Below are 16,101 nucleotides of genomic sequence, written 5' to 3' on the forward strand. Positions count from 1 at the left end.
GGCCTGCCCTGAGGTAAATAAAGGAGGGTGGGGGACCAACCATCCCTGTTTGCCTGGGGCTGAGGGGCCGTCCCAGGAGCCAGGAGCTCCAGTGCTAAAACCTGGAAAGCCCTAGACAAATCAGGACAAGTTAGTCACGCCAGAATGAAGCCTCAGCTGAGTGCGGCTGCCTCCACACCCCAGCCCCACTGTGTGTAGGTTGGCATCCAGCTGCTTCCTGTAGAGCGGCATAGACTGCCGCGCACTTACTTGAGTAGTTAGAAAACCTCTCCAGGCCATAGTGTGCTTATATGTGAGGTGGAGTTAATAGCAGCTACTACATAGGGCTTTGCAGTGTTTCGGTGAGAAGACACAAATGTGCCTGGTGAAGCATCTGGCACAATTGTAATCGCTTCAATGTTCACAGTCTTATTTATTACTCATTCATGCAGTTCATTCAATAAATCTGTGTGCATACTGTGTGTCCAGCACTGTTCTAGACCTAAGGAACAAAGACAAAAATCCTGCCCTTGTGGAGGGGGATAGACAAACTTAGGATAAGTATATAATCTGTTCTGAGAGAAGACCTGTAGAGGGAAACGGTTAAGCAGGATAAGGGGATCAAACGTGCTAGGGGCAGAAAAGTCTGTGTTAAATACGGGGGTCAGGGTGGGCCTCACGAGGAAGGTGGCGTTTGTGCACAGACCTGAAGGAGGTGAAAGGGTGAGCCCTACCTAGTGAAGAGGAATCTGAGAAAGGAAACGTGTGCAGGGGCCCTGAAAAAGAAACGTGTCTAGTGCATGCAGAGAATGGCAGGAAGGCTAGCTTGATGGCATCTCAGTGAACAGGGGGAAAATGGTAGGAGTTAAGGGGTGGGGGGCTGGGGGCTCATAAAGGGGGCTTGGCTTATAGGCCATTGTAATGTCTTCTGTATCCAGTTTCATTCCAAGTAAAAGGCACCAGAGCATTCTGGGTAGATGAGTGTCATGGGTTGGGCTGTAAGAGATCATTCTGGAAAGAGAAGAGACTGAGAACAGAAAGGCAAGGGTGGAAGCAGCAGGCCAGTTAGACAGTCGCAGTGGTCCAGGCAAGAGATGACCGTGACTCAGACCAGGATGGCAGCTGTGGAACATGAGAAGTGAGGGAACGTTGGATATATTTTGAAGATAGAGCTGACAGATTCCCTGACTAAACGGATATAGTGGATAAGAGGGAGAGAGAGAGAGAGGAGTCAAGGGTGATTATGAGGCATTAATATGAGAGCAGGGAGAGGCAGGGCTACCTCAGATGGGGTGCTTTTAGCGAGACTGTTCTTGTGGTGTTGACGCCATTTTGGCCTTCATTAGACTTATTGGGATGTCCCTTGATGATAACCTCTAATATCTGATGTCTTGATTTGCCCTCACCCTTGTTAAGGAGGGAATAACATATCCTCCCTTTACATTGTGAATCCTGCTTTCTTGAGAAACATCCTAGGTAGATTAACAAATTAGCAGAACTCCTATTTCCCTCCAGCAAGCCTGGCCGTCCAGCACAGCAGTTCCAAGTTGGCACAGACTTGCTATCTCAGGTCCCTGAGAGGAAGAACCAGCAAGGCCCTGTCCCCTGGCAACTGTGCCTCTGCCTGCCTGGGGGTCAAGATGCCCTGCCCAGAAACACTCCTTTCCCAGGCCCTGGATTTTCCTTCCTGCTGAGAACTGACTTCTCAGAGTGGTAGAGGCAGGGATTCTCTGGCAGGCAGCCCAGCTTGCTTCTAGCGCTTTGGTCAAACCCGCTCCCCTGCAGAGCTCTGCTGTGCCTCTCAGCTTTCCAGCCAGGGTGGTGCTTTTGGGCCCAAGGAGGCAGGAGGCCCTGGATAAGAGCATCAGGCGCCACTTCCCCTGTTTCCCTCTCCTGAGCACTGGCAAGAGGAAGTGGTCTGCAGTCCTCACTCCACAATCGTGGGTGCCAGTTCACACCCCCACTTTACCTCCAGGCGGGGTCCCCAGGTAGATTTCAAGTACCTCTCCTGATGGTTTTTGTTTTTAGGGTGGAGAAATGGACCCCGCAAACAATACTCCCTTGAGTATCTATTTTTCCATTTTCAAAATCTTGCTCTGTCTTCCTTAGTTCTAACCCAAATCTCTCTCCTTGCCATTTAAAGAAACACTCTTGCATCCTATTCAGTGGAGATGGAGAATAGATGTCTGCCCTCCTGCTAAGCCCCCATTCCCCACCAGTGGAGTAGCCCTTCACGTTGACTAAAGTGTGAAGAAGTCCTCTGGCATCAGTATCCCCATTTTCTCCTTGCAGCTTCCGGTCATCTGCTTTTCTTGCACCTCTGTATGAAGCTGGGTTAAGTGTCCCCATCCTTTGATTCTAACCCTCCTCAGCTGCTGATCTTTTTTCAAGACAAAGGTTGCCTCACCCTGACTGTGGGGATCCCACAGTATAGCCAACAATGTCCAGTGCCAAAACCAGGGCTAATTTGCTAATGAAGTTGTGTAAACAACTTGATAAATGTCACCTGGCATTAATTAAAGTTAGAAGCTGTCTCCTCTTCCCTTAAAGTATAACACCCCTAGGGCCCAGGAGAAGGGCCTAAATATGAGGAGGACACTGGGAATAATTCTGCCTCACTCTTCTTCTCTCTGGCAACATGCCTGGACTGTGTGTGCACACTCACACAGGTACGTAAGCACATGTGTGTTAGTGGGGGGCATGCTGATAATCAAGGACTGAGTACTAACTCAGTGGCTTCACCTTCATTGTTCTCTTTTTATTCAACCTGAATAATAGTGCTTCTCCTAGTACTTTGTCTAAGTACTACTTCTCTTAGCACCTAGTACATCTCTAAGTACATAGTACTTAGCAGAACAATAGTGCCTCTTAGTGATGTGTGTGTGTCTATGCATGTATGCCTCTGTGTGTGACAGAAAAGGATGACTGTGTGCAAAAAGGGGATGCCCAAAGTTGGAGTCTCGAAGCCTCTACTCTGTTGATCTCCTGAAACCACTGAAACTTGGACAGGACAACTGGTTGGGCTCTGTCTCCTAGCCTCCTAGCATGACCTTGGGCAGATAGCTTATTCTTTCTTGCTTTTGTGTATGAGCCACTGGGTGGAAGCCAACTCTGTTTTTAGTTTTTATTTTTTTTAACATTTTGTTTTATTTTTTAATTTTTGACTGTGTTGGGTCTTCATTGCTGCACACGGGCTTTCTCTAGTTGCGACAAGCAGGGGCTACTCTTCGTTGAAGTGCATGGGCTTCTCATTGCGGTGGCTTCTCTTGTTGCAGAGCATGGGCTGTAGGCGTGCGGACTTCAGTAGTTGTGGTGCGTGGGCTCAGTAGTTGCAGTGTGCAGGCTGTAGGGTGCACGAGCTTCTGTAGTTGTGGCACGTGGGCTCAGTATTTGTGGCTCACGGGCTCTAGAGCACAGGCTCAGTAGTTGTGGCGCACGGGCTTAATTGCTCCACGGCATGTGGGATCTTCCCGGACCAGGGATCGAATGCATGTCCCCGGCATTGGCAGGCAGATTCTTAACCACTGTGCCACCAGGGAAGTCCCAGCTCTGTTTTTAAGTCATGAACAGCATTTACATGTTAATGTGAGAGGAAAGTTCTGTATGAGTCTCAGGAAACATTTTAATGTTTGTGCTCTTAGAGCTGGAGCCTGGAGCAAACCCCATGAGGAAGAGATGAAGTTTTAGGTCTAGGTTAGCTTACCCTGGAGACCAAGAGGAGTGAGTGGCCCCTGTGACCAACTTGTCTTGGTTTGCCCCCATTTTTAGACTGAAAGTTTCACACCCCCTGAGTCTGAGCAAAAAGTCTGTCAGCCACAGAGACCAGTCACCCTAACTGGATCTCATACTTGGGCAGATCGGGAAGCAAGGTATCTTTTTTAAAGGGATCTTTTAACTGCCTTCTTCTGTCATTCATCTCTACCCCTTTTTTCTTGCTCATTTGCTCCACTCTTATGTCTTTTTCAGGCCTATCTGGAAACCCTGCAGATCTGGAGAAACGTAAACAACTATTTGGACAAAACTTGATTCCCCCCAAAAAGCCCAAGACCTTTTTAGAATTAGTGTGGGAAGCCCTTCAGGATGTCACACTCATCATCCTGGAGATCGCGGCCATCATCTCCCTGGTCCTGTCCTTCTATCGCCCCCCTGGGGAAGAAAATGAACGTGAGTATCTTGAACAGACCAGCATGACTCTGATCTGGGTTCTTTCCAGCACCACCAAAAAGCACTTAGTATTCATGTTGACAGATTATAGCTTTAAAATGCCCCCCCCCCCGCATTATCCAGAGCGGGTTCTCCAAAGGAAACTAATAAGTAGCTAGTAAGCTATTCTTCCAACCTATCCTGATTCCAGGGTCTTTTCCCCCTTTTCCCATCAAATCCTTATTCAGAATGTCTTAAATCCTCTATGCTCACTCAACCAACAAAGCCCTGCATCTCAGAGTTCCCCCAGTTGTGTGAGCATCATAGGAAGTCGTAGTGGGAACTACCATGTTGGCGGTCATAAGTTCTTTATATGTGACTTGCCTGTAATTTGTATTGATATGTTTCATGCTAGTCATTTGCTTCTTTTAGGTAAACATAAATAGTTATATTGGTGGTGAGATGACGCCCAATCCTGCTGTGCTCCAGTATCCTCAGAGGAGAGCTATTCTACCCAAGAGAATAGCTGTTATTCTCTTTCCCTGTCTTTCTATTCTGGGGGGTTGCAGAAGCACCACCCCCATTTTTAATGTCAACAAAAGCCCCTAGGTGACCCTTCTTTTCTCTACTTTCCCTGGGTTAGAGTGCGGTCTAGCCGTAACTAGCCCAGAAGATGAAGGGGAGGCAGAAGCCGGCTGGATTGAGGGGGCAGCCATCTTATTCTCAGTGATCATCGTGGTACTAGTGACTGCCTTCAATGATTGGAGCAAAGAGAAGCAATTCCGGGGGCTGCAGAACCGCATTGAAAAGGAACAGAAATTCTCCGTTATCCGAAATGGTCACATCATTCAGCTCCCTGTGGCTGAGATCGTGGTGGGGGACATTGCCCAAATCAAATATGGTAAGAGCTCTGTGTTTCTTGTACCTGTGCCACCCTCCCTATTTCAAGGCTAGGTCCTTTGGCATAAGGGGGCTGCTTGGAATTGCTGAGGACCCAAAAAGATAAGACCCCAAATTGTGTTAGCTTCTAGGTTAGAGTTTAAGGAGGTTATGGAAGAGAAATTCACAGAAAGCAGTAACTGAAACTCCCAAAGGCTGTTAGACTGTACCCTGTGTGGCTTAGATTAAAAGTATATAATATTCAGGCCATGGGAATGTGTTTGGGGATCAGTAACTATTTGAATTTATAATACCCGGAATGGAGTCTTATCCCAGGTTGTCAGAGCTGAAGTTGTCTTTCAAATGCTCTCCAGATTCTCCCTGGGCCTTTGCCGTATAGGCAGGGCCCATGGGAGCAGCCCTGAGATGGGGTTGGATGGTCCTTACCTACCCTCTTTCCCTGTTGCCCCTTCACCTCTGTGTACTAGGTGACCTGCTGCCTGCAGATGGAATCCTGATCCAGGGCAATGATCTCAAGATTGACGAGAGCTCTCTGACTGGGGAATCGGACCATGTCAAAAAGTCCCTGGAAAGAGACCCCATGTTGCTCTCAGGTATGGCCTCTGGCTACACCAGCTCCCATTCTACCTCCCCCCAGACAGTCAGCCACAGAGACCATATCCAGACCTTGCTCTCCCTTCTGGCCCTGCCCCAAGGGTCAGCTGAGGCAGTAGCATATTAGTGGGTTGAATACAAGGATATCAAGCAACCTATAAGAGGTTGCCTATGAAGCAGGTGCTATAAGGGCTCTGCTGGCTGGGGGTGGGTGGTGGGAAAGGAGCCTTACGCTAAAGCAGTTAGGCACATTGTTTTCCTTACCCCCCAGTTTGCTTTCTCTTGATCTTTTCCTACTATCTGCTGAGTATATCACTATCCACGGGAGAGGAAGAAAGAGGGATTGCTTTTTTCCAGGTCTATGTTTCACACCAAAGAATGGCCAGGTATAAAAAAAAAACAAACACTTCTCTTGTCTTCTTTCTCATTTAGGGACCCATGTCATGGAAGGTTCTGGCCGAATGGTAGTGACTGCTGTGGGTATCAACTCTCAGACTGGAATCATCTTTACCCTCTTGGGGGCCAGTGAGGGGGAAGAGGAAGAGAAGAAGAAGAAAGGTAAAGGGCTTTCGGGACGAGAGTCTTTTCCCTCCCACCCCCGTGGACAAACTAGGAAAGGGAGCAGGTCTGGATGCAGTACCTGGTTGGAAGAATCTGCAGGATGATGAGTGCAGATATCCAAACTCCTTGTTGAGCTAAGGGTATCATCCCTGGCTCCCCACAGTGCTCTAATGGAAACCAGATCCTGGCTCTAGGCTCCCCAGTCAGGTTGCATTGATTCCTGTGTCTATTGGTGGATTGTAAAGGGATGAGGTAGAAAGCCTGCCCCAAATGAGCTGGCGAGGTGCTCAACTCCCCTCTGTGTAGTCCTCCGACCCTTGCCCCTTTTTTCCTCAGATATGGGGGACTATATGAATCATCAAGGCTAAGGGAAAACTGTCCAGGAGAAGAAACTGGATTCCTGCTGAAACTATTGGCTGTCAGTGGAAGAGAGACACGGCCAGGAGAGTGGGAACAGAGAGGGAGTGTCTACCCCAAAGTTAGCCCTGTCTTTGCCATTCACTTGTTCCTGAAAGAAGGAAAAACAGAAGGCAAAAAAAGATAGCAAACCATATCTACACCTTTCCCTTAAGAATTCCTTCTTCCCTTGGAGGAGAGAAGGATTTCTACCAGTTGGCTGGAGGACCTTCTTGGGCTGTTTAGGGAAGGGGAGTTAATGAGAAGGAGACAAAACACATTCACTCAGGAGCTAGACTATCCGTTTCTGCAGCTGCCTGCAAGTGAATAAGGAGGACGCTTGCTTGGCGCTCGTAAACTGACATGGAGGCACCTTGCAGGGCCTTTGCCACCAGGCAGAAACAGTTCAAACCTTTCGCTTCCTAACCCCCACCCCATTTCTCCAAGTGGTGTGACTCAGGCTGGGAGCACCCTCCCAACAGCAGCTGTGCTCCAGGAGAAAGCAGCTCAGAAGTGGGTGTGCACTCACCTGCATGAGTGGCCTGGTCCATACCCCAAGGATTCATGAGAGCCCTTAATGAAGATGGAGGTAAACAGATGTGAGCTTCCTTTACATTCCCTTTCCTGCAACTCAGCCCCTTTGCTGTTGCCCTTTTGGGCTCTGAGCAGGACCGAAGCATTGGATATCTGATCTCTTAATAGTCACTTTGGGTCTCCACCCCATTTTTTTCTTTCTTGTTCAAACAGGTAAAAAACAAGGAGTCCCTGAAAATCGCAACAAAGGTAACCTTTCCACCCACTCATTTACCATCTCTACCTGCCCACACTCAAACCAGGCCTTCCCAGGCCATCTGCCTCCTCCCTTTTCCTCTCCATAAATTTGTTATCTGCTGCTGTGGCCCAGATGCCTTATCCTGAGGAAGGTGCAGAGATTTGGGGGTGGTCTCAAGCTCTCAAACCCAATCTAAGATGGGACGACAGCATCCTCTGCTGTTGGCTCAAGGAACTTTATGTCAATCTTGGAGAGCCTGTGAGATTGATCTGCTCTTCCCAGGGTGCTGAACTCTTTGCTTCACTGCCCTAGGCCAGATTTAAACAACAACGGTCATCGGTTTCTGGGTTGGAAGACTTCAGGGTCCTTATGGTGGAAGGAGTTGGGATGGGCAGTCCCTGCACCCTCCTCTGTTGGCTTCCTCGTCGGTGTCCTCTTCTGATCTGGATTCCTTCTCAGCTAGTCTTCTCGGGGGTGGAGAGAGCCCTTTCTCCGTGACCTCGCTCCCCACCTCTTTCTTTGTTCTCTCCACAGTCTGTTTTCTTCCTCCTAATCTGATGTGTGTTGCTTTTTTGGTGGCTGTGTTTACATCCTGTCTCTGTCTTGTTTGTGAGTCTGACAGCAGAGACAGTATCTCAGGAAGGGCATCTAACCAAAGGAGTCGAGCTCTGCAGGGGTGAAATTGGAGGGGTGCCAGGAACCAGCAAGAACTGCTCTCTTGAGACAGCTTCTAGAGATTTTTTCCTTTTGTAACGCACATCATAGTAGTTTTTAGAAATAAAGGCATCATGTCGGAGAACCAGGGCTCCACAAAAATAATTCTTTAATTTTAGATTTCTTTAACTCTTCTTTTTAAAGCAAAGTGGATTTATATGTCTGTCTTTATCCTGGCTTTCTCTCATTCCAGGGAGTCCCTCACACCAGCTTCTTCCCTTTTCCCCTAGGTCCCACTCCGTACCTCCCTACCTTCATCAGACAGGGGAGAAAAGAGATTTCCTTCCCCTATCGTTCAACTAATACGAGAGGGAACTGGAAAATACCCTGTGTCTGGGGTCCGTGTTTCTTCCTTGACAGTCGATATAGATATAGATATAGATATAGTGAGAGAGAGATGAAGCTTTCAAAGAGCTGACTAGGACCCTTATGCTCTAGGAATATCTACCAGCCTTCCCCTTCAGCCCCTTTCTGCAGTAAAGATTCACTATATTAAGCACTGAATTCCGGGAAGGATGGTTGTTGGTAATAGCACTTAGTGGCATGACTAATCCTCTTGCTGGAATAAACCTGGCTTGGGACTCTGAGGTAGTGCCAGGAAGCTGCCACTGAAGTGGAAATCCATACCCTAAAAGCACCATATTTCACCTCCAGTTGTTAAGATATCGTTCCAAAAGCCCTAATAAAGGGTCAGAGTCAAGTTCCCTGTCTGGCATGGGGTGAGGGTGGTCAGATCTGATGTCAGGGGTCCAAGGTATATTCCAGGAATAAGACAGAAGGATTTGTTAGTTTCCACTTGCCTGCTACTCAGTGCTACTACCTTGCCTGCTTACCTGTCCTATTTGTGTGTACACCCTAGCAAAGACTCAGGATGGAGTGGCCTTGGAAATCCAGCCACTCAACAGCCAGGAGGGGATCGACAATGAGGAAAAGGAGAAAAAGGCAGCCAAGCTGCCCAAAAAGGAGAAGTCGGTGCTGCAGGGCAAGCTGACGCGCTTGGCTGTACAGATTGGGAAAGCTGGTGAGTAGGGTGGAGCCTTCTTGGTTTGTTTATCAGTGCTATTCTGGATCCTCGCTACTTTGCTTGCCTTCTTTCTACACCAGCCAGGTCTGGCAGAAAGAAGCTGAAAATTCCAAGTGGCTAGTGCAGTCCAGGTAGCTGTGTCTCTCTCTGCGACTGTTTAGCTTTTGCAGAGAGAGATGTTTTCCTGTGTGTTAGGGTTAAAGGCGCAAACAAATGGGAGATTTACATTAGCAAGAAGGAAGACTTCAATAGCTACTCACCTGCTTGTGTGTTGGCTTGTAAATTCCTTAACGGTAGAGAAGGCTGTTGTTTGCTGAGGGCAATTCCCTAGCATAGGAATGGCCAGGCATAGAGCAATCAGTTCAGAATAAGGACTGGAGGGAAAAGGAAGACAGTGATTAAAGAGGCGCTTTGCAGAGCAGAGGTCAGTAAAGGCACTCCTGTGCATCGTGAGAGGAAGCAGCTTCTCCATCGCTCGCCTCTGCGCTCTCCTCTCTCCTGCCTTCTTTCAGTGGTCGGGTGGGGCGGGGGATTTAGAGGAAGCAACAAAGGAAGATCGCTCCTTCAGCGCACATATCCCTTAAACTAGTCTTTTTCCACTGTTTATTTGCTGACCTCACCTCTCTGTTTACTACAGTACGTTTCTGTGTGGGGCCTGAGATTCTGCGTTTCTAACCATCCCCCAGGCGATGGCAGTGCTTGCTGCTCTGCTAAGCACACATTGAATAACGAGAATCTATGCTGTCCACTACTGCAGCCACTAGCCATGTGTGGCTGTTTCCGTTTAAATTAATGAAAATTAATGAAATTAATGAGAATTAGATATAGTTAAACATTCAGCTCCTCAGTCACATTAACCTATTTCAGTTGGTCAATAACCACATGTGGCTACTGGCTGCCATATTGGACAGTGCAAATAGAGAACGTTTTAAGCACCACAGAGAGTTTTATAGAGTGTCAGTCTGGCCTATTCATCCAGTTCTAGTACCTAGCTAATTTTGACCACCATGAAGTCTCTTGCATATAAACAATACACAGATGAGGGACTTCCCTGGTGGCGCACTGGTTAAGAATCCGCCTGCCAATGCAGGGGACACGGGTTCAAGCCCTGGTCCGGGAAGATCCCACATGCCGCAGAGCAACTAAGCCCGTGCGCCACAACTACTGAGCCTGCGCTCTAGAGCCCTTGTGCCACAACTACTGAAGTCCGCGCACCTAGAGCCCTGTGCTCCGCAGCAAGGGAAGCCACCGCAATGAGAAGCCCACACACCGCAACAAAGAGTAACCCCTGCTCGCCACAACTAGAGAAAGCCTGCGTGCAGCAACTAAGACCCAATGCGGCCAAAAATTAATTAATTAATTAATTTTTAAAAAGAAAAACACAGTACACAGATGAGATAAATTGCAAGTGTGGAATCAAATTGCTGAGCCTGGCACACGGGTTTGAAGCATTAAACAGATCCTACTGTTGTGCTCCTAATCCCTAGCTTATTCTTTAGGGAGGGCAAGCCACCTGAGGGCTAGCCACTGGTCTCCTCTGTTTATTCATTTCACACATCATCTAGACCAAGGACCAGGGGGAAGCAAGTGAGGTGCCTGGCACCACCCTGAGAGTGAACGCCTTCTTAAATTTTGCAGCCTAGGTGCCTTGCTTGCCTCACCTCTTAGGGCTGACCCTGATGAAGCAAAGTACAAAAGAATATGCTTTCAATGATACAATCACCTGTAGCCTTGTTCTGATCCCTCTGAATCACTGGACCCTCAGGCAAAGCAAAGACACAAATCAAACTATGATTTGAAGTGGAACTTTTCCCAGATATTGTGCCACAGGTAGATACAGATGCCCTCAGAGCAGCCAGGCAGCACCCAAGGCAGTTGGAACCCCTAGACCAGTTGTTTTCTGATCTTGAGCAGATTCTTCCATCGTAGGATATGTAGGATGACCAACTATCCCAGTTTGCTTGACACTTTCTCAGTTTTAGCACAGAAAGTCCCACAGCCCAGGAAACTGCTCAGTCGCAGGCAAACCAGGATGGTCGGTCCGCCTCCAGTGTGCTATACCAAGACCTCTCTGTGCCTTAGAGAGACACAGAAAAGGGGATGATAATAGTAACATCTCACAGGATCGTTGTGAGGATTAAATGAGTTAATACCTGTGACGTGCTTGCCTGACTCATAGTAAGCACTATATTAATAGTTGTTATTATTGTCATCTTCTGTCTGTGCCATGTCAGGAGAAAGGTTGGGAAGCACCGCTCTAAGGGTTAGTTATGTAGGTGATGTGCTAACACCATAGGGGCAACACTGTGAACAAGTTGTGAATTGCCTGACATTCTCAGGCTACTAGGGAAGAAGTTAAAATTGATAAACTACTAGGAAATAGGCACCTATAGTCACTACATTATGATTTGTAGGAAGAGAGTAGGTCTGAGATAGAAGCATAGAATGCTATTTTAGAAAACTAGACCAATCCTCTTATTTATGAATGAGGAAATAGGCCCAGAGAGGGTCAAGACCAGTCAGAAGCCACAAGTCAAGTTAGTGCAGTGCTGAGAATAGCACCCCTGTCTTTAGGATGCAAAGCCACCTCTTTCCCCTACACTGTAATGTACAAGCGCCAGAGAATGGACAGGGGCTTTGGGTATGACTTAGAGAGTCATTTTAAAAATGGATAGCAAAGGCTACAATTTATGCCACCCATCTCTGGCTAGGGCCCTAGGAATACCCTGAAGCCTGGGTTCATTTGACATGTTTCCTGGACAGGTCTGATCATGTCTGCAATCACGGTTCTCATCCTGATTCTGTACTTTGTGATCGACAACTTTGTGATCCAGCGCAAACCATGGCTGGCTGAGTGTACTCCCATCTACGTCCAGTACTTTGTCAAGTTCTTCATCATTGGCATCACTGTGCTGGTGGTGGCTGTGCCAGAGGGGCTGCCACTGGCAGTCACCATTTCACTGGCTTACTCTGTGAAGGTGAGACTGGAATGAAACTGTGTCTTCTTTCAGAGCAGAGACCAGAGGGGAGGGTACCGTGTAGCCTCTGGGATGGGCCACTCTGTCTTCATAAACTCTGGGTGATGCCTTCAGGAGCAGAAGCCACTGGCACTTTGGAAGGACCATCTGGATCAGTTGCATCAACATTTAAGTAATCCAGTAGAATCTTAAGAGTATTTACAAAAATGGTATCCTGCATTTTTGTGTGGGACCAGAGAATGAAATGTGGAGAGATGCTGGCTAGGAAATGGCCTTTGACCTGTATTTGGGAAGTCTTTTCTCTTCTCCTTTGTAGAAAATGATGAAAGACAATAACCTGGTACGGCACTTGGATGCTTGTGAAACAATGGGCAATGCCACGGCCATCTGCTCCGATAAGACAGGCACATTGACCATGAACCGCATGACTGTGGTGCAGGCTTATATCGGAGAAACCCGTTACCATCAAATCCCAAGCCCTGATGTCCTTGTGCCCAAGGTCCTGGACCTTCTTGTCAATGGTATTTCTATCAACAGTGCCTACACCTCCAAGGTTCTGGTAAGCGTTTCCTTTGCCAGGACACTTAAAATGGGTAGGTGGAGGGAACCATTCATTTTCTCTTGTTTATTCTGCCTGAATTGCCATCCCACATCCCATTTCCCACTCCCCAGTGAACATGTTTGGGGTGAAACTAGGAAATAATCCATGGGAGTAGATTGGGGGATGGGAGGGCAAGGGGGAGGCAGGTAGGAATCTATGGCTATGAAATGACCTCCAATCACCAGGTAAAGGTAGTATGTCTAAAAAGATCTTGGGACTTCTCTGGCAGTCCACTGGTCAAGACTTCGCCTTCCAATGAAGGGGGTGTGTGTTCGATCCCTGGTCGGGGAGCTAAGATCCCTCCCACATGCCTCGGGGCCCAAAAACCGAAACAAAAAACAGAAGCAATATTGTAACAAATTCAATAAAGACTTTAAAAATGGTCCACGTCAAAAAATCTTAAAAAAATAAAAATAAATAAATAAAAAGAGACCTCATGCTGGTCAGGAGTAAATTACTCAGTTTCTAGAAACTAAGAGAGAGTGTTAGAATAAGACCCACACAGGGTGAGACACCAGCACCACTCCCAGGGCAACTAAAAAATCCCCAAGCCCTGGGTGGCTCAGGGACCACAGTCGGCACCCCCACGGGCCCTGGGTACATGTGTGAAAGCCTCGAGCGGAGTCCTTCCCTTCCTAGGTTCTCTCCCCAGCTTCGGCACCTCATCCAACACTCCCACGTGTGTTTTTCCTCTCAGCCTCCGGAGAAGGAGGGCGGCCTGCCGCGGCAGGTGGGCAACAAGACCGAGTGCGCCCTGCTGGGCTTCGTCACGGACCTGAAGCAGGATTACCACGCCGTGCGCAGTGAGGTGCCTGAGGAGAAGCTCTACAAGGTGTACACCTTCAACTCGGTGCGCAAGTCCATGAGCACCGTCATCGAGAAGCCCCGCAGTGGCTACCGCATGTACAGCAAGGGTGCTTCTGAGATCATCTTGCGCAAGTGAGCGCCCCTCCCCCGCTTCTTCCTCCCTGCAGGATCCTCCCCTCAGGGAGGTCAGGGTGCCAGGCCTCACACTGAATCCACCTGGATGATGAGTGAACCCTCCTTCCAGGCGGTGACATCATGACTAACATCTGAGCTTGGTTCAGGCCAAGCCTTGCTGTTAAGTACTTTGGATACTGTACTTACTCTTCACAGCTCAGCGAGGTAGATGCTGTCATTATCCCTGTTTTACGGATGAGAATTCAGAGGTGCTGGGAAGTTCAGTAACTTGCTGGAAGTGATACAGCTCTTAGTGGCACAGCCACGGTTCAGACCTAGGCAATCCAAACTTCCATTTCCTATTCTGAAAAGAGATAATAATACCCACCCATCTCACAGGGTTACTCTGATTAAGTGATTCAATGTATGTAAAATGCCTTGCACATAGCAAGTATTGATACTAGAAATGTTAGTTCTGCGTTCCCTTTTCCTTTTTATTCTCAATTCTGATCACATGAAGTTGCATAATCAAAGTGGCTAGATGATCCATAGGTCATTAAAAGGTGACCTACGTGGATCACCTACGTGGATATAGGGCCAGTAGCTAAAAACCAGTGCCCCAGCTTGGCTTGAGCCACCCCCTTTCGAGTGACACGTTCTTGTTGAGAACACCCTCTGCACTGAGCACTCTAGATACTGAGGATTGAGAAAGTGTCTCTACCTTTGTGAAGCTCAAAGGAGCAGGCAATCCACAAATGACCCTTGATATCGTATCCACATAAGAGTAGGAGCAGACAACATGGGAGAATCAAATGCTCTGCCCACCTAGACGTTACCCACCTACTGGCCACCCCACCTTGGAAAAAGGGGCTCAGCTTTGGGTTATGAGTGGAGATTTATGGCCACACGACAGTGTCTTTAGGAGTAATGCCGAGTGGCCAGAATGTCTGTAAATGACCATGCAAGCACATGGGGGGATGCTGCTTTCTGACTGTGTGCCCCACCAGGTGTAATCGAATCCTGGACAAGAAAGGAGAAGCAGTGCCGTTCAAGAATAAGGACCGAGATGAGATGGTCCGCACCGTCATCGAGCCCATGGCCAGTGAGGGACTCCGGACTATCTGCATAGCTTACCGGGATTTCAATGACGGAGAGCCCCCATGGGACAATGAGAGCGAAATCCTCACTGAACTGACCTGTATTGCAGTGGTGGGCATTGAGGATCCTGTGCGCCCAGAGGTGAGGCTTTGACTTGAAAAAAGGGCTAGGAAACATGAATGGAAGTCTTCCAGTGGCCCCGGCCCATGCGCCGGCCCAGTGTGACCTAATGCGAGGCCACCCAGGAGTCGCAGGAACTGGGGTACTAGCTCCATTTCTAGTTGTCACTTAGGAAACTTAGGCAAGTTTCCTAACTGTTTCTCATTTGCTGGGATAGATGTGTCTGTGCTTCCTGCTTCACAGAACTGCTGTAGAGTACTGAACTCATAGAAAGTGGCATTCCTACGGTTCATGCTGTCTGAGAGGTAAGAAGCATAGGTTTCACTGGGATTATTGTTTGGTACTCAAGAATCGTCAGGGGATGGAATTAACTGGAGCACCAGCTTTGTGTCTAGCCACCTTCTTTCAAGCAACACGTTCTTGTCGAGCACCCCTAGAACAGCTAAGCACTACTCTCAATTGTAGGGCATTGAAAAAGTCTCTGCTTCTAAGAAGTTCAGACCAATGGACTCTCAACCATCAAGACCCAGAGGCATGACAATGTGTCATGCATTTGGGAAACTTAAAAGAATTGATATTGTTGGAGTATGTGCCAGGGGGGCGGAAGGTGGTTAAAACTTCTGCTAGAAAGGAAGGCAGTGGCAAAAATCTCAAAAGGCCAGGCGTGCCCTGCTAAGAAATCTAGATTGTGAGTGGGAGAGTAAGCTTTCACACCCGGCTCCTGAAGCAAATCTCCCCTTCAACTCATGACACAATAAGGCAAATTCAAATGTGAGTATCATGGATAGGACAGAAGCGAGGTGGCACCAAGCGATATAAAAATGACCAGATTTAGCCCACGCCCCATGGTTCTGCTTCCAGGGTGCCTCTCCGCCGTCCACCATGAGGGGACAACTGAACAGGAACAGCCTACCAGGCCTCGCCACCCCCACCTCCTCCATTCCTCTTGCCTCACTCTCCACAGGTGCCGGAAGCTATTGCCAAATGCAAACGAGCTGGTATTACTGTCAGAATGGTGACAGGTGACAACATCAACACAGCCCGGGCCATCGCCACCAAATGTGGCATTGTGACACCTGGGGATGACTTTCTGTGCTTGGAGGGCAAGGAATTCAACCGACTCATCCGAAACGAGAAGGGCGAGGTAGGTCTTGGGTGGGAGGAATCAGGGCCTCCTTTATTAGGCGAGGGCTGGTTCACGTGTAAGGCATCTGGGACAGGTGGGAGGAAGTGGGTGGTTTTTAAACTAAAATCTATTCATAGTGAGATGTCCCTTTTACCAAAGCTGTTCAGACAGTAA

General features: G+C 48.2%; 1 protein-coding gene across 6 annotated transcripts in view; it reads left to right on the forward strand.

The window, feature by feature from the left end:
• ATP2B4 (ATPase plasma membrane Ca2+ transporting 4) overlaps nucleotides 1–16,101 on the forward strand; it is a 113,440-nt gene that overhangs the window by 51,803 nt on the left and 45,536 nt on the right. For all 6 annotated transcript variants that reach the window (XR_004478436.2, XR_007471136.1, XM_004282483.3 and 3 more), the window contains exons 3-13: nucleotides 3,946–4,143; nucleotides 4,766–5,023; nucleotides 5,490–5,615; nucleotides 6,049–6,174; nucleotides 7,321–7,356; nucleotides 8,919–9,080; nucleotides 11,847–12,061; nucleotides 12,378–12,620; nucleotides 13,360–13,601; nucleotides 14,591–14,822; nucleotides 15,766–15,945. Coding sequence is in view for 4 of the 6 variants with exons in the window: in XM_004282483.3 (XP_004282531.1) it covers nucleotides 3,946–4,143; nucleotides 4,766–5,023; nucleotides 5,490–5,615; nucleotides 6,049–6,174; nucleotides 7,321–7,356; nucleotides 8,919–9,080; nucleotides 11,847–12,061; nucleotides 12,378–12,620; nucleotides 13,360–13,601; nucleotides 14,591–14,822; nucleotides 15,766–15,945 (2,018 nt within the window). In the remaining 2 variants the exon portion in view is untranslated. The remainder of the gene's footprint in view (nucleotides 1–3,945; nucleotides 4,144–4,765; nucleotides 5,024–5,489; nucleotides 5,616–6,048; nucleotides 6,175–7,320; nucleotides 7,357–8,918; nucleotides 9,081–11,846; nucleotides 12,062–12,377; nucleotides 12,621–13,359; nucleotides 13,602–14,590; nucleotides 14,823–15,765; nucleotides 15,946–16,101) is intronic.

The sequence above is a fragment of the Orcinus orca genome, chromosome 1 (assembly GCF_937001465.1).
Source record: "Orcinus orca chromosome 1, mOrcOrc1.1, whole genome shotgun sequence".
In the NCBI taxonomy this organism is placed as follows: domain Eukaryota; kingdom Metazoa; phylum Chordata; class Mammalia; order Artiodactyla; family Delphinidae; genus Orcinus; species Orcinus orca.